General features: G+C 59.6%; 3 protein-coding genes across 3 annotated transcripts; all 3 read right to left on the bottom strand.

The window, feature by feature from the left end:
• Nucleotides 1-8: 8 nt before the first annotated feature.
• MXD1 (MAX dimerization protein 1) lies at nt 9-7,941 on the bottom strand. The gene is made up of 6 exons (XM_082298431.1): nt 7,831-7,941; nt 7,651-7,747; nt 4,751-4,780; nt 3,756-3,870; nt 3,114-3,273; nt 9-3,035 (listed from the first exon to the last, which is right to left on the bottom strand). Exons 1-6 carry the CDS (start codon nt 7,901-7,903, stop codon nt 2,848-2,850), a joined length of 663 nt encoding a protein of 220 aa, XP_082154557.1. The 5' UTR covers nt 7,904-7,941; the 3' UTR covers nt 9-2,847.
• A 915-nt stretch (nt 7,942-8,856) lies between these two features.
• Nucleotides 8,857-11,364, bottom strand: SNRNP27 (small nuclear ribonucleoprotein U4/U6.U5 subunit 27). The gene is made up of 6 exons (XM_082298193.1): nt 11,192-11,364; nt 10,352-10,472; nt 10,050-10,159; nt 9,862-9,941; nt 9,703-9,767; nt 8,857-9,168 (listed from the first exon to the last, which is right to left on the bottom strand). The coding sequence occupies exons 1-6, from the start codon at nt 11,226-11,228 to the stop codon at nt 9,114-9,116; spliced, it is 468 nt and encodes a 155-aa protein (XP_082154319.1). The 5' UTR covers nt 11,229-11,364; the 3' UTR covers nt 8,857-9,113.
• Nucleotides 11,365-12,248: 884 nt separating this feature from the next.
• LOC309582829 (beta-adducin-like) lies at nt 12,249-21,772 on the bottom strand. The gene is made up of 14 exons (XM_082298215.1): nt 21,579-21,772; nt 20,722-20,860; nt 20,028-20,179; nt 19,067-19,147; nt 18,844-18,993; nt 18,149-18,292; nt 17,968-18,066; nt 17,570-17,749; nt 17,218-17,475; nt 16,294-16,413; nt 16,115-16,204; nt 15,451-15,601; nt 15,280-15,369; nt 12,249-14,457 (listed from the first exon to the last, which is right to left on the bottom strand). Exons 1-14 carry the CDS (start codon nt 21,750-21,752, stop codon nt 14,159-14,161), a joined length of 2,127 nt encoding a protein of 708 aa, XP_082154341.1. The 5' UTR covers nt 21,753-21,772; the 3' UTR covers nt 12,249-14,158.
• Nucleotides 21,773-27,997: the final 6,225 nt, after the last annotated feature.

The raw sequence follows: 27,997 nt of genomic DNA, 5'->3' as shown, positions 1-27,997 counted from the left end.
CGTGTCTCTTTCGTAACGAAATAATTTATTTCCTAACAATCAAACAAGACAGAAATATCCATGGACACAGCAAAGATCTCCTAAAACACGGAATTCCTAAAAAAAAAAAGCACCATTCTATTGGCTTGACATGGGATTCAGCCCAACAATGGGATATTTACAGCAGGAACGGCTGGAAATGGGATCCGTGTCCACTCCCGACTGCCCAACGGAGCCGAGGCTGGGGTGGATCCACTTCTTGGGAAGCAAAAAGAACAGAAAAAATGATGGAAAAGCACAAATAAGAGGTGTCCCAAAGAATAATAAAGGAAAGGTTGAGTGGAGACGGGATGGCTCCACTGGAAAAATTAATAAGGATGAAACAAACATTTTGGTGCTTCCCGGGACTGGCGGTTCGGGATCTGCCTTCCATAAGGAAAAAGAAAGGAAAAACAACCCAAAAATGGGTGGTTTTGATTCCCACCCATCCGTGCCTTGATCCGACTCCCCCCACTCCCTGGATTTTTGTCACAACCTATAAAAAAAGTCCTTCCTGCAGCTTATTTCATAGGAATGCTGGTGGATCAGTGAATTCCAGGAAAAGGCTGGCACCACCAATGGGGACCCGGAGATTCCGGGTTAGTGCAGCGTTTTGGGGGTTCCCGGAGCACAGCCCGACAGTGCAAAGGGCCAGGAAGGGTCAGTCTGGGAGAGGAAGGAAAAAAGGGGAAAAAAAGGCGCTGGGAACTCAAAAAGGCACAAACCTGCCAAAACCCCTCATTTGTGCTGAGGCCAAACCTTCAGAATGTCCAAAACCAACCAAAAATCAGTATTTTGTACCTCTGGAAGGGTCTTCCCAAAGCGGGGAATCACCTGCCCCGAGGGTTCCACTGGGATTCCCCAGGTGAAGGATGGAGCTTGGCAAAAGCCACCTGAGCCACTGGCCCCCAAGGACTGATATTCCTCTTTTTCTTGGTGTTTTCCATCTTTTTGCCTTTTTTTCCCTCTTTTTGAAGGCGCAGGGAGTTGAGCTCGGGTGCCCATGGTCTGCAGCAATGCCGGAGTGAGAAATTCCAGCAGCTTTAAAGGAAAATTCCTTGTGGTTTGGGCTTTTTTTTTTTTTTCTCTTAGGAGCCAGCACGTAGCAAAAGAGCCAGAACCTGGGGAATTTGGGCAACTCGTGGGGCCTGAGGGCAGCTTCCCACTTCCCCAAGTGAGCCAGGAATGGGATTGGGGTGTTGAAAAGGAAAGGATAACAGGAAAAGGAGAAAGGGGGAAAGGGGAACAGAAAAGGAGAAAAGAAGGAAAGGAAAAGCAGGAAAGGAGGAGAAGGAGAAAAGGAGGAATGAAAAAGAAAAGGAAGAAAGGAAACAGGAAGGAAAGGGAAAGAAGAAAAAAGAAAAGAAAAGAACAGGGAAAAGAAAAAGAAAAAGGAAAGGAAAGGAAAGGAGAAAGGAAAGGAGAAAGGAAAGGAAAGGAAAGGAAAGGAAAGGAAAGGAAAGGAAAGGAAAGGAAAGGAAAGGAAAGGAAAGGAAAGGAAAGGAAAGGAAAGGAAAGGAAAGGAAAGGAAAGGAAAGGAAAGGAAAGGAAAGGAAAGGAAAGGAAAGGAAAAAAGAAAAAAGAAAAAAGAAAAAAAAAAAAAAGAAAAAAGAAAAGGGCAAGGACAAAGGAAAGCACTGGAGTCTCCCACTGCTCATCCCCTTGCACTCCATGGAGCATCTCGATGCCTTTCAGCACCTGTGTTTCCTGAAAGGGACTGGCAGAGCCGCCTTTGTATCCTAAACCCTTGGAGAGCTCCTTGCCGACTCCTCCCCAGGGCCTGGCCAGCTCCATGGGGCTGGAAAAGCCCTTGGACCAGCTCGAGGGGAAAAGGAAGGGGTTGGAAGCAGAGCTCTCTACATGTCAGCATTCCCAGAGCATCTCTACAAGCAGGAAGTGGTGGGAATGCTCCCTCCAGTGCATTGGGAAACGAACACACACCACGGACAGCTCACGTGTGCTCCGGCTCGGAATCCCCCTGCCCTCCGGGGCTTCCCTCCCTGTGGTGGCTTCTGGAACCCTCCACGAGCCTGGAAAAATCCCAGATCCGGGGAGTCCCGTGGGGTTATTGCTGAGCAGAGGCATCATCTTTGTGCTGAAGGGGTGGAGAGAGTCCATGGGCTCCCTCCGAGGTAGAAAAAATTGTCCCCGAGACTAGAAGCGTGGAAAGGGAATTCCAGGAGCCTGGAATGCCGTGCCACGGGAGGTGGGACGTCCCATTTGGGTTTAGGGAGGGCAGAAACTTCCCAGCCCGGAGGCGGCCGACCCGAGGGGTGAGGATGGCTCTGCGCCCCCGGAGCGCTGCTCCCCACGCCAGGAATGCTCCGGGACGACTGGGATGGGGTGTCCCTGAATATTTAGAGTCGGGGGGAAGGGACCCCCGACTGAGGCTGATCCCTGTGCCCGAAATGCTCTTTGTTCCCAACCTGGCTCCGCTCTGTCCCGGTGGAAACTCCACAAAGGGCCGGTTCTCTTTTCGGATCTGCTCCCAAAAACTCAGCTTTTTGGGTCCTGAGGATCGGGAACGTGATGTCGCCACCCAAATGTAGAGAAGATCGGGAATACCGGGCAGTGACAGCCTGGGAAAGAACCCAGGGAAGGCTCTTGAGGTCGCTGTTATTGCCAAGATATTCCCGGGCGTTTCCGCGTGTGGCTGGAATGTAGGGCCTGGCAGAGGAGATTCGGCCGGGATGAGCGGCCGGCGGTGCAAACGGAGCCCCGGGAGCAGCTGGATCGGCGGGACGCTCAGGTTTTTCCGTGCAGGGAATGCTGGGGGGGTCGGTGTGCTGGCTAACGGGATCCCAAGGGAACGGCGATGGGAAGCGCTTCCTAGATCCCGACAGGAAGCTTCCGGCTGCTCGCCAGCTTCGCCCTGGTCCCGCCGGAGCTGGAATATCCCTCGTCGCTGCCGAGGCTCTGGAGGCTCCCGCGCTCGTCCGAGTCGCTGGGGCTGCTGCTGCTCCAGTCCAGGTCGGCCGGGAGGTCGTCCGTGCTCTCCACATCCACATCCATCTCTTCTGCCAGAGGAATGGGAATGGTTGGAGTTCCAGCACGGCCAGACCCCGCGCCGGCCGTCCCCCAGCACGGGCTCTCACCTCGATCCGAGTCAGAGCGCTCGGAGGAGAGGCTGGAGCCGATGCTGTCTATCCTGACCCGCTCGATTCCCAGCTTTTCCAGCTGCCGCTGGAGGTGCCGCTGCTCCCGCTGCAGCTGCTCGATCTGGTGCAGGGCCCGGCGCTCCTGGTCCTCCAGCTTCTGCGGAGGGGGACACGGCACCCTGAGCTCCGGGATGCCCTCGGAACCACGGCACCCTGAGCTCCGGGATGCCCTCGGAACCACTTGGCATTCCCGGCCCAAACCAGCCCGGCGCAGCCACCACCGGCTCCCGAGGCACTCCCGTCTTCAACACGCCTGGGACGTGGAGCCATATGGATCCCAACTCCCGCAGTTATCCCAGCCCAGTGCTGGTGCTCTCCCAGTTACCCCAGCCTGATCCAGCACTCTCCCAGTCACCCCAGCCCAGTACCGGCTCTCTCCCAGTTATCCCAGCCTGATGTCAGTGCTCTTCCAGCTATCCCAGCCCAATTCAGCACTCCCCCAGTTACCCCAGCCCAATCCCACTCCTCCCCCCATTATCCCACCATGATGCCAGTGGTCTCCCAGTTATCCCAGCCCAACCCAGCACTTGCCCCGTACTGGGATGCTGCTCTTGGCACTGATCCCGTTTTCCAGCTCACCTGGATGTGGAGCCTGGCCCTGGTGAGGAGGCTGAGCGTCGTGTGCCGCCCGGCCGCCGCTCCCAGCGGCACCAGCCCCTTCAGCCTCTCCAGGCACAGCCGGAGCTGGGCACGCCTGGAACGGGAGCACACAGCTGGATCAGCTTCCCCAATGGCATTCCCACCCCACTGGTGTGGGAAACTGGGGTGGTGGGAGCTAAACCTGACCAGGAGCCTTCCCAGCCTCCGTGGGCTTCCAGAAACTGTGAGAAAACTGCAGCCAGGCAAAAGGATGTATTGGAAAAACCTCATGGATAAACCCTGCTGGCATCCTGGGCTGTTGGGATGATCCCAGGCAAGGAAATGCCAATAACCTTGGAATTCTGGGTGAGAATATCCACTTTTTGTCATTCTCTTCCCAAAAAGGTTCCACCTCAGGAATGCTGTTTGGTTCCTGCTGACAGCTGAAGCTGCCTAGGCTAACACCCAGCTGCAAATCCCTTGGAGTGCTTCCTTTCCCTATTTTTAGTAGGAACAGGGTGGTTTTGGATACAAAACAAAACCAGGTCCCTGCAGGAGCACTGACTGTGCTCCAGGAATCCTCCCTCTTCCTGTAACTTCTGGATTTTCTCCACATTAACAGGTAGGATGTTAATGCTGGAGGGAAACTCCAGCTCCTGGAGGAAATCCCTTTATCTGCTGAAAGCAGGGATGCTCCCAGCACATCCCAGTTTCCCTGTGTCCATTACTCCAATCCCAACATGTAGGTCAGATCCTCGGGAATGGGCTGTAACACCCATCTCTGAACCGCCCGATCCCAGGCAGCTCCAAACGGATTTTGCAATGACCTGCTGGTCTTGTTTGGGATACACTGGGAGTGAACAAGGTTTCCTCACCCAAAGGACCTCGGGATGACAACACAGGCAAAAAAAGTGGGATTTACTCAGGACAAATCTCAGCTGGAATACCTCTGGAAAAGCAATAATTCCCCCCAGCCCAGCTCCTCTGGCACTCACCTGTTCTTTTCCATCTCATTGTGTGTCGACCTGGAAAAGAAGGAAGAAGTTAATTCCTCTGCCTGATTAGGGATTAACAGTTGGGATTAACATGTAGGAATTAGCAAAGGCTCCCTGGAAAAGATGCAAACCCGAGGGGCTTCCAGAGCTCCATACCCAGGGATGGTGAATGGTGGGATGCAGCTGCAGAAATTGCCAGATAAATGGCAATAAAAGGGTCAGGAAAACCATAACATGGGATTTTTATCCAGAGACTCAAATTTAGAGTTGGGATTGGGATTAACAGTGGTATCAGTGCTGGAAGTTGCTCCATCTGGCACTGGGCAGCATCTGAGTGGTCGTGTCTGACTCCAGGATCTGGCTCAAGACTGAAACTTCGAATGTCCATGATGCTGGGAAAAGGTGGAAAACACAAGCTATGACTGATTTTCCCTCCACTGAAATCCAGGAAAGAAGCCACAGGAGGCCACACTGCTCGTGCTCCCAGGAATGGTGCTTAGGGAAGAGCAGCCTCCCTGCCTACTGACCTCCAAAAACCTACAGAGACCTCAAGCAGCTCCACTCTAATTTGGGAAAAACATTGTTACGTGCCTGAAAGCATAAATGTGGGAATAACCCACAGGCTGTTTGGAGGGGGGTGTCTACTGGGATAGCCCCACAAGATCTGGGAGTGCTGGAAAAACAAGGGATGTCACCAAAGGGAAAATAAGGGATGGACCAAAGGAAAAATGAGGGATGTCACCACCACAGTAGTGGGAGATGCTCTCTAAGGTCTCCTTCACTTTTCCAGCAGCCCTTCCTGATGGATCACCCTGCTCCAGTGGCTCTGTTGGCTTTCTGGCCATATCGGGGCCACACCTCCCACATCCCCAAAAATGTTTTTCCCACTCCAATGGCTGGGATTATCCTGGCACAATGGAAGGGCTCAGCTCTCCGGCTCCCGTGCAGTCGCTCCATTAAATGTTTTCCTGGATAAATCCATATGTTTCACACCCAGCCCTTTACCAAGGGGTTGCCATGGGCTGCAGCCTTAGGAGTTTTTTCCTTGATCCTAAATTATCCAAACACTTCCCGAGCACTGGTACGGGCAGGGGTGAAGCTCCCATCACCTCCACAATCATGAATTACAAATCCATCCTCTCTTCCACCTGGATCCTTCCTGGAACGGTTGTTTTCTCTTTTGGCTTGCATTCACCATCACCAGTATTTAGAAAAATATGAATTAATTGATGGATTTTAATTTTGGACAAAATAAACAGGGAGAGAGGGGATGGCAGCTTCACCCCGGGGCAGGTGGAGCTCCCACACCTGTGGCTCCCACATCCTCTCCAGAGCGATCTCGTGCCCACAGAGTCACTGATTATGATTCCCACCAGTTTAAACCTCAGCTGATCACCAGCTTTCCCTTCAGAATATGTTTTTTATTCCTGAAAACCGTAATAGACTGGCCTGAAGCAAACAAAATATTCTGAGAAGGAAACCTGGAGCGTGTCCAGGCAGCACAAACCCCTGGATTCACCTGGAGCCTGTTTGATTCAAGCCCAGTGGCCTCAGCTGCCCCCCGAGGGGCTCCTGACACCCCAAACCCCAGCGTGGGCGGACACGGAGCCGCCCCGGCCCTGGGAGACACCGGGAATCCCAGCACGGACAAATCCAGGTGGATTTTTTCCGGCAGCTGCCAAAGGTCGGCTGCCGTGGCGTCGCGCAGACGGGATCGCTCCCAACCAGGAAAGAAGTGACAGATGTGGTGCCATCAGGGCCTGGCTCCTCCCTGGCACGATCTGGCGCCGGTGACGTGTTGGGATGGACCTGCTGCCCCTCACAGCTTCCCCTCGGCTGGAGGCACATCCTGGAGCCAGCCCTTCCCAAAATCAGCTGAAGGTTCCCCCACCATGAGGATCCAAGTGATTTTAAGGTTATTAAAGGAATGGAATAAAGCCTCCAGGATGGTGGGATTTGCTCCTGAAATTCAATGTGGGTGCTTGGAGCCAACTTCCAACTCAGAAAAAAGGTGGTTTAGAATTTAAAATCAGCGAGGAATAAGAAGGAGGAACAACCAGGGGGGAATAAAGGGGAGGAAAAGCCAAGGAGGGATAATGGGAGGCTCAGGGTGGGTTTCAGGGTGGATAATTAAGGAGGTGACAGGAGGGTCCCCTCCACCCCTGCCAGGGCCCTGTGACAGCAGGACCTCTCTGGGCTGGTCACCCAGGGACAGAAAGGTCCCACCCACGGTGTCAGACACCCGGTGACAGGAGGACTTTGGTGACAGCAGAGCCCCACCCAGTCCTGTCACACACCCAGGGACAACTGAGCCCGGTCACCTGATGACAGGAGGGTCCCCCACTGCTGTCACCACCCAGTGACAGGAGGACCTCCCTGTACCCCAACCACCTGGAGACAGGAGGGTGCCCCCGGCTCTGTGACACCCCCAGGGGCGGCGGGGGGCCGCTACCAGAGCCCGGGGACTGGGGGGTCACCCCGGCCCGGCCACAGGCCCAGTGACAGCAGGGCCTCCCGGCGCCGGGACACCTGGGGACAGGAGCCCCCCGGGCCTGTCACACTCCTGGAGACAGAGGGACCTCAGCAGAGACTGAGCAGCGTCCTGACAGGAGGGTCCCCCCGGCCCTGTCACACACCCGGTGGCAGCGGGGCTCCACCAGAGCGCGGGGACCGGGGGGGTGACCCCGGCCAGAGGCCCAGCTACAGGGGCCTCGGCGGGCACGGACACTCGGACACGGAGCCCCCTCGGGCCCGTCACACACGCCCAGTGACAGCGGGGGCTCCCCGGGCCCGGCCGCACGGTGCGGGCGCTCCCCGGCCGGGCCAGGCGGGACCCGCAGCCCTACAGCGCCCGGGCCCTTTCGGTCCGGTTCCCCCGCCCCGCCCGGTGCTGCCGTCACCTGCCGCCGCTGCCGCTCCTCCGGGTCTTGGCGCGGCGCCGCGGGGCCTCCCCGTCCTTCCCGCCGGGTCGCAGCGAGGCGTAACCGTGCTCGGCTTCTGCGGAGACACAACGGCGGGCGCGGGTCACCGCGGGGCCCGGCCGGGGGCACCGGGGCCACCGAGGGGGGCGCGGGGGGTACCTCGCTCCCGCCGCTCCAGGAACTCGGCGGCCTCCAGCAGCATCTGGATGCCGAGGCGGGGGGGGGCGGCCATGGCGGGGCCGGGACGGGCCGCAACCGGCGCCGGGGGGGTCGCGGCGGCCTCTGCCCGCCCCGAGCGGCCGCTCCGCCAGACCCCGTGCGCGCCACGCCCCCGCCGCCGCTCATTGGCGGATGCGGAAAGAGGCCCCGCCCAGCGCCACCGCTGATTGGAGGATGGGGGCGGCCCCGCCCAGCGTCTCCACGAGCGGCCGAGAAGGAGCGTGGCCGCGCCTGAGGACACGCCCCCCGCTCGCCGCCATTGGACGAGAGCGCCACGCCCTCCTGCCATTGGTCCGACCCCCCGCGGCGCCCCGCCCACACAGCCGGCCCCGCCCCGCTGGCCGCACGCGCTGCCCTGACTCACTTCCTGCCGCCGAGCCAATGGCGAGGCCGGACGGGGAAGGGGGCGGAGCCTCGGCTACGTGCGGCAACGTGAGGCGGGCGGGGACCCCCCGGACAGGGACCCCGGGATGGGGAGAGACCCCCCCGGGATGGGGACAGACCCCCCCGGACAGTGACCCCGGGATGGGGAGAGACCCCCCCGGGATGGGGACAGACCCCCCGGACAGGGACCCCGGGATGGGGAGAGAACCCCCCGGGATGGGGACAGACCCCCCCGGACAGGGACCCCGGGATGGGGAGAGACCCCCCCGGGATGGGGACAGACCCCCCCGGACAGTGACCCCGGGATGGGGACAGACCCCCCCGGACAGGGACCCTCCCCGGGAACGGGGACAGACCCCCCCCTCCCCCCGGATGGAGACAGACACCCCGAGAACGGGGACAGACCCCCCCGGGAACAGGGACAGACCCCCCGGGAATGGGGGCCCCTGGGACAGGAACAGACACCCCCCCAGAGCTGGGACACCCCCACCCCGGTCAGGGGTCAAACCAAGATGGTATCAATTCCCAAGGATTTGTGTGAGGGGGAATCGAGGCCCTGCTTTATCTCTGAATGATAAAAAATAAAGGAAAAAATAGATCTGGGGTTTTATTAACAGGGAAACAAACCAAAAGCAGGGAAAACACAGCAAAATCCCAGCCAGAAACCGACCTTTTTTGTAAAAAAATAATAACAAAAACCCGGGAAACGGAAACTCGTGGTGGCTCTGGCTGTGGGATTTGTTGGGAACAACCCAAATTCCACTGGAATCCAGCATCGGAGCCACCCAGGAGAGTGCAGGGAAGCAAAATCCTTCCGTGGTGGGAGTCATGTCCCAGTGTCAGGCGATGAAATCCAGGGGCCTGTTGAATCCTCCTTTTCTGTTCATGTATTGCCTGGATGAGGATGGAGCCAGAGTCAGCCCTGGATCCAGGGAAATCGGGACAAAAATACCTGGGGGAGGCTGGGAACAGGACTCAGTGGCCACAGGGACCCCAGTTCCACATGGATTTGACCGAGAAATGGGCAGGAAGGCTCCCAGCGAGGAGCTGCTCTGGAGGCTGGGCTGTGTGAGGATCCCACCAGCACTGCCTGGCCCTACCCCCAGGCTCCCATCAGAAGGGGAACAGAATTGACAAAGTTGGGTGTTTTTTGGGAATAAACCAGGGGAACAGTGTCGCTTCCTGCTGCTCCCATCCTGTTCAGGCCTCACTGGGCACATCCCACCTGTTCCTAACATGTTCCTCACTCCTCATCCTGATTCCCCCATTCCCAGGGGGATCTGGAGAACTGTCACCTCTACTTTTGTGTCTCAACCTCACAAAATTCCCGTTTTCCCAAGGCCTGGAAGCCGGATCACCATGAGACAGAGGCCACAGTTACCTCACAAAACAAAATCCTCTTTCTATCCCAAAGGAGGGGGGACACACCTGTACTTCCTCTTCTGGGACACGTTGATGGCGTAGGCATTGGCGGCGCCGTCCACCTTCTTCCCCTGAGGAGAAACGTCCCAAAACCCCATGGATTATCCCCAAACAGGGCAGGTGCCACAGCGGAGCCCCCAGGAGTGGCCCCGGGCCTGTGCTCACCTTGGTGGTATCGAAGGAGGCAAACCCCATCATCTTCATCATCTCAATCTCCTCCTCTGTCTTGCCCTGCAAATCCTCCTCTGCGGGAAGAAATTCGGGCTGGGATTCCCAAAAATCTGGGTGTCCCTGGGCTGGTCCCGGCCCCACAGGGCATCTGGGAGTGTTCCAAGAGAAAAATGCCCCCTCACCTGTGATCTGCCGCTCCTTCTTGGAGTCCTTGAGCTCCTTCTTCTCCTCATCCCGGCGCTCCTTGGGCCGCACTGGTGACGAGGAGCTGGAGCGATGCCGGCGTGGGGACCTGCTGGGGCACACGAGGTGGGGCTGCAATTCCCACCTGGAAATCCCACCTGGAGCTCCCATCGTCCTCGGGTCACTCACACTGCCCTCACCTAGCTGCGCCCACCCCATGCTGGTGTCCCTGCTCTCTCCTGGATCATCCCTACTCTCACCGGAAAATCCCCGCCCTCACCTGGGTGGTCCCTGCCCTCACCTGGATCGTCTCCGGTGTGGGGAGCGGGACCGGCTCCTCCTCCTGTCCCTGTCCCGGGACCGCGATCGCTCCCGCCGCCGCCTGTCCCTGTCCCGGGACGTGGAGCGCGAGCGCCGGCGCTCTGCCCGGGGAAGGGTCAGCTCCTGCTTCCGTGCCCGCTTCCCAAAGGAAATCCCCGCAGAACATCCCAGGTCCCAAGCAGACACCCCGGGACAGCCCCTCCCAGCCCTCCCTGACCCCCCAGGACAGTTCTGGGCTGAGGGACCCCTATGGGCATCCCCAGGAGTGGAAAGAGCAGCAGGAAAAAGCTCCACCTGGAGCGGGGGGAATCATCCGGGGAGAAATCACCCGGAGGGGGCTCAGCCAGGAAGGGGGAGATCCAGCTACAGGGTGATGGTCCCCAAAAACCTGGGGAAGGTGGAGACGGGTGGGAAGAGCCGGAGGGGGGAGGAGAGGAAGAGAAGGAGAGGTGAAGGAGGAGAGGAGGAGAAGATGAGGATGGGGAGAGGGAGAAGAGAAGGAAAAGGAGATGAGGAAGAAAAGAAAAAAGAAAAGAAGGAGGAAGAGGAGGGAGAGAAGGAGAGAAGGAAAAGAATAAGGATGAGGAGGAAGAAGAGGAGGATAAGGATGAGGAGGGAGGGGGTCTCTGCTCTCCCCAGAGCGAGGAACCGGGGCCTCCCCGCCGCCCCCCGCCCTGAGGACCTCAGTCCCCGCCCGCGGGTTTGGGGGAGCCCCGGGCCCGGCCCTTCCACGCGGCTCCCCCCGTGCCCCGTCCCCCGGGTCCCCCCCGACCTCCCCCGGGGCTCCCTTGCCCCCCCGGTGCCCCCGGTGCCCCCTCACCCCGCCGCGGCGGTGACCGGGAGCGGCTGCGGCCCATGGCCCCCCTCAGCCCCGCCCTGGGGCTCCCCCGGCGCCGACGGCCCGGAGCGGGGCCGAGCCTGCGGGGGCCGAGCCGATCAGCACCGCATCAGCCCCGGCCCGCGAGCCCGCCCAGCCCGGAGAGCGAGCGGACGGCAGGAAGGGGACGGCAGGAAGGGGAGGGGAGGAAGGCGGGGCCGTCACCCTGCGCTGGCCGCTGCTCGCTCGCTGCGTCCTGCCCGGCCCGGCCCGGCCTTTCCCCGCCGCACCCTCGGTTCGGAGCCCCGGGTTCGAGCAGGCGGGCGCAGGCCGGTGCCGGCCCGGCCAGGAGTCCGAACGTGTCTGCGGCTGTGCCTGGGTTTGGTAGTGGGGGGCTCAGGAGGGGCTTCTCTGAGGAGCGGCTGGAACCTTCCCCCTGTGCGGCACCTCCAGTGCCAGCGGCTCCGGGCCGTCTCAGTGAGGGCACTGAACTGGGGAGTGCCATTCCTAAACCGTGACACCATCCCATTCTCACCCTCAGCCCCACAGCCCCTTCCCATTTCCACCTCTACCCCCGTGCCAGCCTCAGCTCCATCCCCGACCCATCCCATCCCCTCCCCTCCCCTCCCCTCCCATCCCATCCCATCCTCAGCTCCACCCCCCTCTCCACCTCCATCCCAGCCCCCACTCCGTCCCCGACCCGTTCCATTCCCATCCCATCCCCACAACCACCTCCATCCCCATCCCACCCCCTCGCCCCTCAGTCTCCGAGCGCTGCCGGGTGCCAAACACGGGGTTTATTTACACCGGCGTTCCACGCGCTCCCGGCCGCGATTGTCACACGCGGGGACATGCCACATCCCGGTGGCATTCCGGGGGGTTCAACACCCCCACCGCCACCGGGGCCCTCCTGGGCAGCCCCAGGTGGGAGGACGGATGCTGAGTCCAGCTGGACTTGCCTTTCCCCGTTGCCAACATGCGATCAGCCTCTGTTTTCCAGGGGAGGTGCAGATGCGGAGGCCCCGCATCAGGGATTTGCCCCTCCCTGCCTGCCCCTGGAGAGACCCGCACCCTGAGCCTTGCTGGATCGAGGGGAGGGAGGGTGGGGGAATTTCCCGAAGGGTGGTCCTGGGATGGGATCTTGGCCCTGTCTCCTTCCAGCTGCGCAGCCAGGACCCTCATCATGGTGATGATGCTGGCACTGGAGCCTTTGTCCCTTCCTACCTGAAACTCCCCAGAATTTCATGGGAGGGGGAAATCAATCCCACCGCTAAGCCAGTGTCCCTTGGAAAAAGGGGTGACAAAGGCCCTGGGGACAGACTCCCAGGGCCAAAGGGGTGACAAAACCCCCGGGGGAGCCTCCGGGCTGGGCTGGGGGGTGTGGCAGTGCTGTCATTCAGGAATTCCCCCCAGGTGTGACAGTGCTACCCCGGGGAGGTGACGCAGCTGTCTCTGCTGCCCTGGGTCACGAAGGGGGAACAGGCCCAGGGACAAAAACGGCCTCAAAGAGCCTTAAAATCAGTGGCAGTGAGGAACAGCCCCCCCAGTGACAGGGCTGGGGATGCAGAGGGGGCTTAGGGGCTCAGTGTGTCCCCTCGGTCCCCCCTATCCTGCAGGAGTGGGATGGGGACCTGTGGGGGGACACTGGGCAGGGGGACAAAGGCTCTCCCCAGAATCCAGGCTCAAGTTGGCCATGGGGCTCTGGCAAGATCCCTGTCTGGGGGGTCTCTCTGCTATTTTCTGTGCCCCAGTCCCTGCCTGCACCCCCCATTCTGTGGGCTTCCTGCTCTTCCAGAGGGATCCAACCCCCATGAGCTGTCTCACAGCAGCGAAAAGGTTTGAAACCACAGTGATGGCACATGGGAAAATCCTGCTGGGGTGAGAAAAGCACAAATGGGGGGTGTTCTGGGGCATTCCAGACCTCCTGGACAGGACTCCATGGATGCAGGAAGGCTCAGGGCAAGCACCCCAGGAAACTGGGAGGGTGAAGGGCTGATCCCGTTGGTTTGTCCCCAAATCCCAGCGCTGGAATGGCCGTGGGGAACATCGGCATGGCTGCGGCTCTTCCCGGGAAGGGGTTGGCCAGGAGGTTGTAATGCTGGGAGGGAAGGGAACGCCAGGAAGGATTGAACTTGTGCTGGGAATCCAGAGCTGGGAAAAGCAGGGATCCGGCATGGACAGGGTCACTGTGAGCGGAGGCCAGCGGGAATTGGCAGCGTGTGTTCATCCCGAAGTAGCACTTAGTGAGTGAGTTTTGCTCAGTTTTAAATAACACAGACAATTTCCGGAGTTTTTTTCCCCTATTTTCCCAGGTGCGGGTCGTGCAGTGAGATGGGGGCTTTTCCAGTGGTGGGAAATCCTGCTGCTCTTCCTTGGCTGGGGAGGACACAGGGTGGGGGTACCAGGAGAAGGGGATGAAGTGGTTCTTTAGCCCAGCGAGAGGAAGATCACAATCTGGGAAGGAAAAACCTCAGCTTCTCCTTCAGGAAAAGCAATCCCCTGCCTTCAGCTCTATCCCATTCTCCTGGCGAAGCGATGGACAGTTTTCCCTGGGGATGAAGCCAGTGCCATTCCAGCAGAGCTTGAAACAGAAGGTGAAGAAAATAACCACAAAACACCCTTTTCTTCCTCAAATCAAGCAGATCTGGGCTCTGGTGGAGAAAATTCAACCCTCGGCCCATGGTGGAAAGGGGCCGGAGCCCAGGAGGGAAAGTGGGGAGGGAGATGCAGCGGGAATTTCCCCAAACGGGGACCACAGTCTCTCTAAGCTCGGTGGCCACCTCCAGAGGCGGGTGACAAGGGGGACGAGGTGCCTTGTGCCAGGAGGACCCGGAAAACAGCCAGAATCCGGGGGTTTTGGGCCGCGCCTCGGCCAGACGCACGAGGCAGGAGCTGCCCCCCGCCCCGGCGCTCCCGGTCTCAGAGATCCCGGGGATCCCCGGGATGGCCACGCGCGAGGCCTTGGGAGACTCAAGATTCAATCTTTTCCTTCTTTTTGCCTTTTTTCAGGAAAGATGGGGTCCGGAATTTCTTCTTCTTTTTGGAGGGTGATTTGGAGGGTGAACCGTCGGGGGACACAGGGTTGCTGGTCACTGTCTCCTTCTCCTTGGGGGCATCCTGATCAGCATTGGGGGTTGTCCGGTCTGTCCCTCCTTTTCCAAGGTTTTCCTCAGTGCTTTGCTCTTCATCCTTCCCGTTCACCACCGCTGGTGGCTCCTTCTTGGCAGTGGAATCAGGGGGGGCTTGGCTGCCATCGGCCTTCTTATCACCTTGGGAAGGGGAGAGGGAACAGGGAATTGGGGAAGCAGCACTGGTGTTGTGGGGATTTTATCCCCTCAGATCTCCAGTGGGACCTGGGGAGGAGCAGGATTTGGCCTCCACAGGTAGAGAATGCTTGGATTTGATCCTGTCCTGCCACAGGCACCACTTCCCCGAGCCTCCCCCCTCCCTGCGGGAAGAAGCGATGTGGGATGGAGAGCCAGGAAGAGGCAGCAGGAAAAGCAGGAAGCAACAAAAAGGAGGGATTCCCCAAGGGATTTCCTAAGGGATTTCCCCTGAGTGGGGCTGGAGTGGGCCACGGAGACCGAAGATCCCCCCGAGCCCATGTCCCTTGTCCGGGGTGGCCTCTCCGTACTTACTACGGCGCCAGGGATTCAGGGATAACTCCTTGGGTGAAAGGCACACGGGGAGGAAAGAGAAAGGAGACGTTGTGGAGACAGACAGACAGACAGACAGACAGACACCACGAGACACCATGGCAGAGCCAGCAGCCCCGAGCCGCGCCCCGGCACCCGCTGTGGATTGGAACAACGGGCCCATCGCACCCGCCGGAGCGTGAGGACTGGGATGGGGGACAGGGGTGTCCCCTGCACCCCACAAAGCCACCGGCAGACACTCACATCCTCCTGCCATGAATCCCCATTGGAGCTTGGCCCCTCTGGAGCAGAGAGCCCCCGGGGACAGGCAGGGGGACACAAGGTGACAGCGAGCTGCGTCTCAACGTGGTTTGGCCACAGCTGCCCTTGTGCCCCCACTCCCGCTGCTCACTGGGACCCCACCCCTCGTTTTGGGGTGCTCATCACCCCACTCACCCTCCGTAGGCTCTGCAGGCGCTGGGGGCTCTGGAGGGGGTGGCTCTGGTGGCGGAGCCCCACTCTCCTCTGCTGCCGCGTCCTTCTCACCTGCCACAGAGAGACATGCTGGCCCCAGGTCCCCTCAGTGCCACCCAGGGCTGTTTGGGGATTTTGGGGTGTCTCTCCTACCCTGTAGGCGCTTCTTCCTCTCCACCTCCTGCTTGTATTCCTCCAGCTCCTGGTCCGTGAGCTGGCTGAAGGGGTTGGGGGGCTCTGGCTCAGGGGGAACCTCTTCCTGGCCCTCCTTGGCCTCTGCATCCCCCAAGTGGCTCTCAGTGGACTGAAAGAGACCCCCAGAGTGGTGTCACCCCCCCGGAGAGGTGCCACACCCTCTGGAGCTGTGTCAGCCCCCCCACCCTGAGCAGTGTCCCCCCTGCCCTCGGAGTGGTGCCACTGCCCCTGGACCTGTGGAATGCTGGGGAGCCAGGGAAAGGCTGGGTGCTCTGGGAAGGGGGACTTGGGGCTGGGCATGGGGGGTGGTGTGGGGCTTGGGACGAGAGCTGACATGGGGTGATAGTGGCCTGAGGATACAGTGGGAAGATGGGGGGCACACAGGGTGACAGGACTGTGTCTGGTCTCAGCAATGACACTGGTCAGCAGCTGTGACGGGGGACATGGGGTGTCATGGGCTGGCGACATGGGGTGACACGGGTGCCATAACGGGCTCCGGCTGGTCTCAGTGATGATGCTGGCCAGCAGCTGTGACTGGCGTGACATGGGCTGGGAATACCAAGCTGGGGACACGGGGTGTCTGTCACAGGGCTGGGGACACGGGGTCACACAGGTGCCATACGGGGCTGCGGCTGGTCTCGGCGATGACACTGGCCAGCAGCTGTGACTGGGGCCCGGCTGACTTCACGTCCTGACGGTTTTGCTCCCGGATCTGTGGGTGAGGACAGGGATAAATCCCCCTCCAAGGACAGGGATAACCCCCCCCAGCACCCCGAGGCCCCCCTGTCCCCCAGCCCCCACCTTGTTGCGCATCTCCAGCACCTCCTGCGGATCCGTGTAGAGCGGCACAAACTGGTTGGGGTTCTCAATGCGAATGGGGGTCCCACTGCTGCCCTTCTCCACCTCATCTGCTCTCAGCCACTGTGGGGCCGGGGAAGGAAACCCGGGAAAGGTGTTTTGGGGAGCAGGAGACCCCAGTAGTAGAGGGGAAACACCATAAATGCAGGGAGACCCCAATGGTGAAGGGAGACCCCAATGGAGAAAGGAGACCCCAATGGAGAAAGGAGACCGCAATAAACACTCCTTGCATAGAAGGAAGACCCAAGTAAATGCATCATACATAGAGGGAGGACCCCAATAATAGAGGAGGACCCCAATAAAAACATCTTGTGTAGAGGGGAGACCTCAATAAACAGGTCTTACATGGAGGGGAGACCCCAGTAAACGCATCTTGCACGAGGGAGACACCCCAATAATAGAGGGGAGACTCTTATAAACATGTCTTGTGTAGAAGGGAAGACCTCAATAAAGGCACTTTATGTAGCAGGGAGACCCTGATAAATGTGGGGAGACCCCAAACAATGCATCTTGCGTAGAGGGGAGACTGCAATAAATGCATCTTACATAGAGGGGAGACCCTGATAATAAAATGGAGACCCCTATATCTTGCATAGAGGAAGACCCCAATAAATGAGAGGAGACCCCAGTAAATGAGAGGAGACCCAAATAAATGCATCTTGCACAGAGGCAAGACCCCAATAAAGCCGATGGCACTCGGCCCCACTGGGATGGGGAGGTGGGATTTCAAAACAATCATTATTACGGGATGAAGGTGGATCCCTAGGACTTCCTACACCCCAGATTTTAGTGGGATCAATAACCAGGACACCCTCCACCTCTCTGGCTGTTGATCCCCAAGCCCCTGTCTGCCCATCTGCTCCTCACCGTGGTCTTTGTCCTCTGGCCACCGGCACTGCCCTGCGGCTCCTCGGCCAGGTTGACCCTGGTGTAGGTGTTGGGGGTGTTGAGCCACCTTGTCTTCTCCTTCTGCTGCTTCTGGGCATGCTGGCGCAGGGCGGGGGTCCCTGCGGGCTCCTCCTCGAACACGAAGGCTGTCACGGTGGCAGGGATCAGCACATCGCTCTTGGGCTTGCTCTTCTCCTGCACGAAGGGGTAGCGGTACGTGTAGCCCGTGCGGTATCCCTGGAAAAGCGCAGAGCGGGGAGTCAGGAACACGGGGATAAACCGAGGGGTTGGAGCGCAGTTTGGGGGGGGTTGGATGGGTTTTGGCGCTCACCAGGTTGTCCAACATCCTCATGAGGGCCTCGAACTCATGCTCGCCCAGGCGGCTCTTGTGCAGGGGCCCGAAGGTGGTGCCGGCACGGCGCACGGCGCCCAGGCCGTGGGGCACGCGCTGCTGGGCCCGCTCCAGCACGATCAGGTTCTCCGCGCCACCCGCGCTCGCCAGCGCTGACACCTGCGTGGGCACCGGGCACCGCTGAGCTGGGGACACTGGGGATGAGCCCCACAGCCACCCTTGTGCCCAGCGCTGGCACCCGGGGGAGTAACAGGGGTGAGACCTGGCACAGCTCAGCGGTGATGGAAGTGGGGGGCTGAGAGCTGGCACAGCTCAGGGCATGCTCCTGGCACAGGCTGCTGGGCCCACACGCAGCTCACCCCACGGTCCGCGCTCACCTGGACCTCGCAGGCGGCCTGCAGGTGGAAGATGCTGTAAAAAGCCTCCTCAGCTGTGTCCCCCAGCGCCAGCACCCCGTGGTTCCGCAGCACCAGGATCTGCAGCACCCGCGCAGGACGTCAGCGGGGCGGGCAGGGGATGGGGGGGGTGACCCCCGCGTCCCCCGGGGTGTCCCCTCACCTTGCAGGTGGGCCCAAGGCACTTCTGGAGCTCCACACGATCGGCTTCATCCTCCACCTCCCCACGGAAGTCGAAGTAGGCGACGTCCCCCAGGAGAAGAGCAGCGCGGGAGATGGGCAGGAGCCCGCAGCGCATGGCTGACACCTGGGCACGGGGGGGAACAGGGCAGGGGGGCCAAGGAACCCCAAATACCCCCAAGAAACACCAACACCCCATAAAAAGCCCACCCCCACAAAAAAACCCCAACCCTTCCAAAACTCCTCTCCAAAAATCCCATAACCCCCCAAAAAAGTCCCCAAAAATCTCCAACCCCACCAAATCCCTCCATAACCAACTTCCTAAATTTCCCCAAACTCCCCACCTCCCAAACTCCAAAATCCTTCCAAAAATGAACTGCCCACGAAGAACCCCAACCCCCAGAAAACCTCCATCACCCAATCACCCCAACCCTTCATGTGCCCCCAAAAGCTCCCAATGCCTCCAAATCCCCCAAACCCCTTCAAACTCCCAAGGCACCCAAGTCCTTCACAGCCCCTCCAAATCTCCAAGATCCCCTTGTCCCCCCAAAAAACCCAACCTCCCCAAACCCCCAATCCCCCTACGCCTCCAAAACACCCTTCCAACCTCCCAAATCCCCCCTGAACCCAGCTTCCCCAAAGGCCCCCAAGCCCCGTTCCCCCATCTGCAGCCCGTACAGCAGCAGCAGCGGGGGTGTGCAGGCGCACGATGCAGCGGATGTCGGGGCGCGCGGCGTAGATGGCGGCGTGCAGGCTGAAGCTGCGGGCGTCGGGCGCGAAGCCGGTGCTGCCCTGCTCCACCACGGCCCCCAGCACGTTCACCTTCACCTTGGGGGGCACAGCGGGCTCAGGGGGGGCTGCTCCCCCCCAGGCAGCCCCGTGGAGGGAGGGGGAGGCTCACCAGGCTGGCCGCTGTCACCTCGCTGCATGCCAGCCCCTGTGGGGCCACCAAGAAGTGCTCCTGCTCCTTGCTGACCCGCAGCTGCCATGGGGGACGGAGTGCGGTGAGAAACACGCCAAAAATATCCCCAAATAAACACCACCTCTGAACCCCGACACCTCTCTGATCGCCCCCAAACTGTTAAAAAAAAATCTCTGAAACTCCTCTCCCAACCAATACCCCGAAGGAACCCAACAACCCCAAAACCTCCAACCCCCACAGACTTTGACCCAAAATAACAACCCACAAACCCTCAAAATCCCAACCAACCTCAAATATCCAAAACCCCTCAAGAGCCCCTAAAATCACCAACATCCCTCTAGGAACCCAACAGCTCCCAACCTTGTAAGATTCACCAAACCCCCCAAAACCCCGCTAAAGAACTCCAAGTCCTAAAACTCCCCAAACCTCAACCATCCAGAACCTCCCCAGACACCCAACTCACCCCCAAAAAACCACAAAACAGCCACCCTCAATCCAAAATCCACCCAAAATCCCACACGTCAATACACAACACATTCTCCTTAACAAACTCCTCCCCAAACCCAAAACACCCCCAAACCCTCCTGTCCCCCCGTACAGGTTTTGGGGTGCTGATGGTGTTGGTGGTGTGCTCTAACTGCCCAGTTGAAAAGGTCCAGCAAACTCCAAGCCCCCCAAAACCACCAAATCCCACCAAAATAACCGAAATTCCCCCAACATCCACCTCAACCAACCCCAAACCTCCTCCAACTCCCCCAAACCCCCAGATCTCCTGTGGGGTTTTGGGGTGCTCACAGTGACAGCAGCGTGTCCCAGTTGTGCCCAGCCTATACAGGTCCAACAGGTACCAAAAGCCCCATTAACACCCAAATTCCCCCAAAACAACCCCAAATCCCCCCAAGACAACCCCAGCCCCCCATCCTGGTGTTGGGGTGCTCACAGTGACGGCAGCATGTCCCAGCTGTGCCCAGCCGTACAGGTCCAGCAGCCGGTGGATGCTGCCCACCTTGCAGCGCATCAGCCGCTCGCCCTTGGCTAGTGCTGGCCCCTCCGTCCCATGCAGGTCATTGATGGGGGTGACCGAAGCCAGCCCTGGGGATCAGGGACCCCCCATCAGCACTGGGACCCCCCCAAACCATGGGGGGTTCACCAGGGACAGGGAAGCAGAGGGCTGAGGGAATGGGTTTGGTGGCTGTCAAGGTTTGGTGGATCCAAGGGTTTGCTGGACCTCAAGGTTTGGTGGCCCCAAAAGTTTTGGGAGGTCCCCAAGGCCTCAAAGGTTTGGTGATCCCCAAGATTTGGTGGTCTTCAAAGGGTTTGGTGGCACCCCAAGATCCCAAGGAGTTGATGATTTCAAATGTTTAGGAGTCCCCAGGATCTCAAAAGTTTAGGGGCCCCACAGTTTGGTGGGCCCCAAAGGTCTCAAAAGCTTGATAACCCCAAAGGTTTTTGGTGTCTTCAAGGTCCCAAAGGTTTGGTGGTCCCAAAGCGTTTGATGCCCCTGAAGGTCGCAGTTGTTTTTGTGACCCCAAAGGTTTGGTGGCCCCCAATGTTTTGAGACTTTTCCCATCCCCCTCCCCCAATTAAACCCCTTTTGAGTGTCCCCAAACCGCCCCGTCCCCAGCCCCGCGTACCCATGGGGGAGGTGGGCAGGGTGGCGGGGGATGTGGTGGCCATGAAGTCAGCGATCTGCCGCAGTGCCCACACGTGGGATGAGTTGTTCCCCTTCTTCATCTGCTCTTGGATCAGGCTCTCCAGCTCCTCCCGGAAGGACTGCGGCACCGGGGACAAGGTGACAACGGGGTGGATGGGACCATTGGGGACATTGGGGCGGGGGCAGCATCACTGGCTCAGTGGAAGTGGCACTGCTGGCTTGGTGGCACGGTGATGGTGGCACTGGCAGTTTGGTGTCAGGTACAGCATCGCCTTGGTGGCATGGCAATAGTGGAACTGCCAGCTGGGTGACCTGGTGGTGGCGGCACTGCTGGCTTGGTACCAGTGGTACTGGCAGTTTGGTGGCTCAGTGGTGGTGCCAGCATCACCAGCCTGGTGGCAGTATCACCACTAGCTTGGTGGCACAGTGATGGTGGTGGTGACAGCATCACCAGCTTGGCGGTAGTAACATTTCCAGCTTGGTGACAGAGTGGCAATAGTGGCATCACCAGATTGGTGGCATTACCGTCTTGGTGGTGTCAGTGACCCCACTGGTTTGCTGGCACAGCTCACCGTGGCAGTGACATTGCCAGGTGGGGAGATGCACCACCATGTGGTGACAACTATTAGCTTGGGGACACGAGGGATGGGGCGGAGACAACAAAGGATGGCGCCAGGGACAAGAGGGCTGGGGTAGGGGACAGGAGGGACGGGACTGGGGACGCAAAGGAAGAGGTTGGGGACACGAAGGACAGGGTTTGGGGACAGGTGGGACGGGGCTGGAGACAGGCGGGAGGGGGTTGGGGACAGGGGGGCCAGCGTGGGGCCGGGGGCTCACCGGGCTCTGCAGGATCATTGTCACCCGCTTCTTCTGCTCCATGAGGTTGAAGTCCTGGCGCAGGTCCCCGGTCCCGCTCCGCGCCCGCAGGAACTCGGGGTCCTCCTGGGGGGGGCAGCGGGGCCCGGGGGCGGGGGGCTCGGGCAGGGGCTCGGGGCTGGCGGCCGTGCTCATCCTGCGGGACGCGGGGACACGCGGCGTCACCCCCGGAATACAGATTGGGAGAAAGCACCGAAAACACCGCGCGGCTGTGCCCGGCTGATAAGGCCCGCGGGGCCCCCGCCCTGCCCGGCGCCTTTCGGGGACGAGGGGACAGGCTGGGGACACTCGGCGGGGGGGAGTCCCCGGCTGGTGGCACTGCCCAGGCTGGGTTACACCCCTGTGAGGACGCCACAGCTGAGAACGGGCACAGCGCAGCGCACCGATGGGACCGTCGGCTGAGAACGGCACAACTCAGCACACAAACGGGTGCCGCAGCCGAGAACAGACGCAGCTCAGCGCACCGATGGAAGCAGCCACCAAGCACGGGCACAGCTCAGCGCACCGACGGGAGCAGGAGCTGAGAACAGGCACAACTCAGTGCATAGGTGGGAGCAGGGGCCAAGAATAGGCCCAGCTCAGCGCACTGATGGGAGCTGAGAACGGGCAGCTCGGCACACTGATGGGAGTGGCAGCCAAGAACGGGCACAGCTCAGCGCATCAGTGGGAGCTGCGGACGGACAGCTGGGCACACCGATGGGAGCAGCGGCTGAGAACGGGCACAGCTCCGCGCACCAATGGGAGAGGCTGCTGAGAACGGGGGCCACTCGGTGCACGGATGGGAGCTGCCGTGGGGCACAGCTCGGGTCACCCACGGGAGCCGCGGCTGGGAACGGGCACAGCTCAGCACACCCATGGGCTCTCCCCCCCGAGCCCAGTCCCGAATTGGGGTCACCCACTATCGGGGGTCGGCGCCGTGCTGCCGCCGCACCTGGGGGGGTTCCCAGCCTCCCTCCCCGCCCGCGGACCCCAAAAGGACCCTCCCATCCCCTCCCGGTCACCGTCACCGAGCGCCTCGGGGATGCTGCTGCCAAGGGCCCCCCAACCCAGGGCACCCCAAAACACAGGGTGGGGCTGGTCCCCCAAATCCCGGGGGGCGACCCCCCCAGTCCCCCCATAGCTCAGGGCAGAAGGGGACTCCCCACAAATTTTGGTGCTCGGAGCGCACCTGGCTCAGCGGGAAGGGGGTGCCATGGCCGGGATAAATCCAGGGGGGCCCCGGTGACCCCAGGCAGCAGGGCCCGAGCAGCCCCGGGAGAAGGCGGGGGGGTCTCGGGGGGCTGGGCTAGGACCCCCCAACGCTTCCCCCTCCCAGCATCCCCCCCCCCGCCTCCGCCCTCGCCGCGCCCAGCGCCGCTGCGGCAGCCGCAGGGCGGGGGGGGAGAGGGAAAATCGGGATGAAAACCGGGATGGATCCGGGGGGGGCGCAGCATCTCCCCCCCTCAGGGGTGGGGATGGGGGGAGGGGTGGGGTCGGGTACCACCGAGGGATGAAGGCCTGGGAAAGGGGGGACGGGTGGGATGCAGCCCCCCCACACCTGCATGCAGGCAGCTGGGGGTGGGGTGCGGAAAAGGGGGGGTCATCCAGCCTCCCCCCACCCTCCCCAAATCCCCCCTCCCCCGAGGGAGGCTGCGGCCGGGGGCTGCTGCCATCACCCACCTTCCTCCTCCTCCTCCTCCTCAGAGCATCCTGACAAAGGGCCGCCCCCCCCCGACACACCACGCGTGTCCCCGCACCTCCCCCCGCCCCGCCCTCCCCCCCGCACCCCCCCGGGAACTCAATCCCTGCAAATAAACAAGGGGGGACCCCCAAACCCAGCGCTGACGCTCCGACAATCCCTTCTTATCATGCAGTTGATTTGGTTTATATTAATAACCATTAATAAGCCCTTACCTGGGGGGGAGGAGCAGCTAATTACTAATTACAATTTCATAAAGCAATTAATTACAGCTCTGCCCCCCCCAACCCCCGCGTTTTAGGGGTGACAGACCCCCTGCCCCCCAATTCTGGGGTGCGGGTTTTATGGGGTGCAGGGCTCCAGGACAGGAGCGTGACCCCGAAAATGGGGGCTGAAGCCTTGAACTTGGCCTTCGGGGGGGACCCCCACGGGCCCCCCCGGATTTTTAGGGATGTCAGGAAAAACCTTAAAGAAAAGAGAAAAATTAAGACTTTTCTCACCTTTGGAATATTTTGGGGGGAAAAGGTGATTTGAAGCCCCCCTTGTTTATGCCAATATTACCCAGATGCTCCCCCAAACCCTAAGCCCATGGGTGTCCCCTCCTTGGTGCCCCCCCCAGGCTGCTCTATCCCCACCCAGGTGACACCCCAAACCCCCAGGGAGTCCCCCAAGGTGCTCTGTCCCCCCACCAGGTGCCTCTCCCGAGCTGATCCACCCCCACCCAGGTGCTCCCCCAAATTCCCAGGGTGCCCCCCCCAAGGTGCTCTGCCCCCTCCGTCTGCCCCCCACTCACCGTCCCCCCCCCCTCTGGCAGTACCCCAGGCTGGGGGAGCAGGAGGGGGGGTCCCCACGGGCATGGGGGGGCACTGCCAGGCCCCCCCAGGGACACCCCGCCAGTGTCCCCCAGCTCCTGCTCAGTCTTGAGTTCCTGGGAAAAGGGGAATTTAAAAATATATTAAAATTGGGGGGTGGCCCCCCGATAATAACATCCCCCCCCCCCAGTAATTCAATATAATTATTAAATTAATTCCAACCTCAAAAACCTCAAGCAGGAAAATCTCCACCAGGCCCCCAAGCCCCCACATTATAGGGGGGTTCTGGGTCAGTTTTGGGGCTTACCCTCAATAACAATTCAATTTATTTTGAATTTTTAAATTAATTCCAACCTGAAAAACAAGAATAAAATCCCGCAAAGCCCACATTTGGGGCATCGGGAAGATTGGGTCCCCAGAGGTGGGGGTCAATTTTAAGGCCCCTCCTCAAATAATAATTCCATTTAATTTTTATTATTAAATTAATTCCAAGCTGAAAAGTATCAAGAAAAAAAATCCCATGAACCTCCCCAAACCCCAACATTATAGGGGAGTTTGGAAGTGGAGGGTCGGTTTTGGGGTCCCCAGATGCTGGAGGTCAGTTCTGGGATGTCGCCCCCCAATAATTACATTTATTGTTAATCTTAAACTGAACTCCAAACTGAAAAATTAGAAGAAATTAGAAGAAATCTGTCCCCACTCCATATACCCCATCCCCAACCCGGCACTCCCCCTATCAGCCCCCCCACAAATTCCATATTATAAAGGGGGGGGGGGGGGGGCTGGAGACCAGGCCTCAGTTCTGGGGTGCCCCACAAAAACTTAATAATTAAAACCAAACTGAATTATTAATTCCAAGGTGAAAACCAGCAACGAAGCCTCCATCAGCCGCCCCAAATCCCTCATTCTGGGGGGCCGGCTTTGGGGTACCCACCTGGCAGCCCCCCGCGTCCCGCAGCACCGCCCGCAGCAGGCGGATGTACTGGGCGGCCGCCCGCAGCGTGTCGGCCTTGCTGGGCCGGCGGTCCCGCGGCACCAGCGGCACCAGCGCCCGGAGCCGGGAGAACCCCGTGTTGAGATTCCGGATCTGCGGGACACGGGGACCCCCGGGGAGCCGGGCAGAGACCGAGGGGGACCCCAAAGGGACCGCGGTTAGAGACCCCCAAAGGGACACAGAGAGGGGACCCCCAGGTTACACCAGGACCCCCCCAGGATCAAACGGGGATCTCTTAAAATCAAACTGGGCCCACCCCCAGGATTCAACTGGGCTCACCAGGAATAAACCAGACCTCCCCAGAATCAAAATTGGGGGTCCCCCCCACCCCGGAATTAAACTGAGCCCCCCGATTCAACCTCCCCTGGGAGTTAAAGTAGGTCCCTCACAGAATCAGACTGGGGTCTCCAGGATTAAATTCGGGCCTTCACAGGTTTAAACAGGGCTGACCAGAATTCAACCTAGAATTGAACTGTGACCCTTCCAGAATAAAACTGGGCTCCCCAAGTTTAAACTAGGCCCCATCCCAGGATTAAAACTGGGACCCCAAAATTAAACTGGCCCCTTCCATGATTAATCTAGGCTCTCCTAGAGTTAAACTGGACTCACCAGGACTAAGCATGACTCTCCTAGAATTAAACTGAGACCTCAGAATTTAACTCTGCCCCTTCTAGAATGAAACTGGCTCCTCCTAGATCTAAGTGGGTTTACCAGGATTAAATTGGAGCACCCTAGAATTAAACTTGGGTACTTGGGATTAAACCAACCTCTCCAGGATTAAATTCGGACCCCATAATTAAACCGTGTCCCTCAGGGTTAACCTGGGGTTTCTCCAGGATTAAACCAGACTTCACTCCATTAAACCAACTCCCTCTTCCCCAGGATCAAACTGGGCTCCTTGGAAATTAAACTCAGCCCCCCTAAAATTTAACCAGAGCTCCCCAGGATTAAAACAGGCTCTCCTGAAATTTAAGTGGGCCCTCCCAGGATTAAAACAGGGCCCTTCCAGGATTAGAGCCACTCCTTCAGGGTCAAATTTGGCTCCTCACAATTAAACTCACCCCTCCTAAAATTTAACCAGAGCCCCCCAAGATTAAACCGACCAACACAGGATTAAACCAAGCACTCCTAAAATTTAACTGAGGCCCTCCAGGATGAAACCCACCCCCCAAATGCGAAGTCCCCCCACACCCCCCCTGTGCTGGCACTGCTGGTGTCCCCACCTAGAGCCGCCCTGGGTGCCACCACGATGTGACACAGCCCCCCGGGTGGGATTTGGGGCGGGGGTCAGCAGGTTTTGGGGTCACTCACCCTCTCCCTCTCCTTGGCGTTGGCCGCCTGCCGCCGCTCCAGCACCTCCGCCAGGTCCCCGGTGGGCTCGTAGGCCCCAGCGGGGCCGCGCCGCAGGCGGGCGATGGTGGCTGGGCAGGGCAGGGGCCCGAAGCGCTGCCTCAGGAGCCCCTCCAGCACCTCGGGGGGCGGCGTGGGCTGCAGGACCCCCGGGACCTCTGAGGGCTGTGGGATCCCCGGGGGCTCCGAGACCTCTGAGGGCTCCAGGACCCCTGAGGGCTCTGAGAACCCTGAGGGCTGTGGGATCCCCGGGGGCTCTGAGACCCCTGAGGGCTCCAGGACCTCTGGCCACCCCCCAGCTCTGCTGGGCTCCCCCATCCCACAAAAGGAATGAAGCTGCACCCAGTGAGCTGACACTCAAAAGAGGGGGGGGAATTGATGGAAAAGGGCCTTAAATATCCAGGACTAAACAAGGCACAGGTGGGACCTGTCTGAGCCTGACAAGCGCTGGCTCTGCCTCAGTTTCCTCACCCACCATCCCAGCCTGGTATCCACAAAGAGCTGAGCCCAAAAAACGGCCCCCCAAAACCACGCTGAGGGACATTTGAGGGCCTGGCATGGGCATGGGATGGGCACCTGGATTCACTCCAGAGAGAAATGGGTTGGTTTGAGAGGCCTGGTGTGTTCCTAAAAACGTGGGAAGCACTTTTGGGTGGGGAAAACAGAAATGCGAGGTTTGATACCGCGAGGCCTGGCTCGGTAGGTGGCAGTGTTAGTCCCTGACATGCTGCAAAACTCAGGGAGGCTGGGAAAAAATGGTAAAACCTCCCTTTTTCCTCCAAAAGGTCACTTTGGGTTACCCACCATGGAGGGAGCCCCATCCCAGTCTCACCACCGGGATGGATTTCCCCTCCCCTGTGGTGTTTTCATGGGGAAACGCCCTCCAAGGGGGCTTATCCTGGTTTTCCTGGGGGTTTTGGGGGCTCCAGGAGGGAGTGGGTGCTCTGTGGTGACGTGCAGGGTTGGGGCTGCCTCAGTTTCCCCAAACCTGGAAGCACCTTCGAGGGCTGGAGACCATCCCCCGCTGCTCCGGGATCCTGGAAGTTCATTCTGTGTCCATAAGGAGAGTGAGGGTGCAGAGCAAATTGTAAAGAAACCCCTAAATGACCCTAAAATGAGCCTCAGAGGCACCTGGAAGTTAATTGAGGTTTTTCTAAGAACTTAGAAAAACCCAATTTTCTTCTCTTTAATGCTCTGTAATGAGCTTCCCTATCCCACAGCAGGATCTGGATAATCCCATTATTCCTGCCCCGATCTGGGCATAATTCTGGTATCTGACAAATTAATCTGAGGGCAGGGAGGTGTAAAGTCACGCCAGAAATGGGCCTGTGCCCAGCTGCTCACCTGTGCTCACCACACGTTGGACCCCCCAGCTGGGGTTTGTTCCTTCTCTGTGTTGGGAAGAGCTGGGAAATGCTCCAAGTTGAACGGAGGGGGATTAAATATTGAGGGAAAAATGTGGGGTGGGGGGTGGAGAAGGGGCTGGTGGAAACGGGGTTCCCCTGAAGGGAAATGAGTAGAGCCAGTGGAGAAGGAATTGGGGATT

This window comes from Coloeus monedula, assembly GCF_965178545.1.
Source record: "Coloeus monedula genome assembly, chromosome: 28".
NCBI classification, from domain to species: domain Eukaryota; kingdom Metazoa; phylum Chordata; class Aves; order Passeriformes; family Corvidae; genus Coloeus; species Coloeus monedula.
The sequence above is the reverse complement of the archived record's forward strand: the minus strand, read 5'-3'. Positions and strand labels throughout refer to the sequence as shown.

Excerpts from the sequence above, each read along its gene's own strand:
- MXD1 (XM_082298431.1), bottom strand. The coding sequence starts at position 7,903 with ATGGCCGCCCCCCCCCGCCTCGGCATCCAGATGCTGCTGGAGGCCGCC. Across the intron at positions 4,781-7,650 it reads AGGAGCGGCAGCGGCGGCAG|GTCGACACACAATGAGATGG; the intron begins GTGACGGCAGCA and ends CTTCTTTTCCAG. Across the intron at positions 3,036-3,113 it reads GCGCTCTGACTCGGATCGAG|AAGAGATGGATGTGGATGTG; the intron begins GTGAGAGCCCGT and ends TTCCTCTGGCAG.
- SNRNP27 (XM_082298193.1), bottom strand. The coding sequence starts at position 11,228 with ATGGGCCGCAGCCGCTCCCGGTCACCGCCGCGGCGGG. Across the intron at positions 10,160-10,351 it reads CCACACCGGAGACGATCCAG|GTCCCCACGCCGGCATCGCT; the intron begins GTGAGGGCAGGG and ends GTGCCCCAGCAG. Across the intron at positions 9,169-9,702 it reads TCCCAGAAGAGGAAGTACAG|GCAATACATGAACAGAAAAG; the intron begins GTGTGTCCCCCC and ends ATCCTCATCCAG.
- LOC309582829 (XM_082298215.1), bottom strand. The coding sequence starts at position 21,752 with ATGAGCACGGCCGCCAGCCCCGAGCCCCTGCCCGAGCCCCCCGCCCCC. Across the intron at positions 18,994-19,066 it reads AGGTGACAGCGGCCAGCCTG|GTGAAGGTGAACGTGCTGGG; the intron begins GTGAGCCTCCCC and ends GTGCCCCCCAAG. Across the intron at positions 18,067-18,148 it reads GCCTTGGGCCCACCTGCAAG|ATCCTGGTGCTGCGGAACCA; the intron begins GTGAGGGGACAC and ends CGGGTGCTGCAG.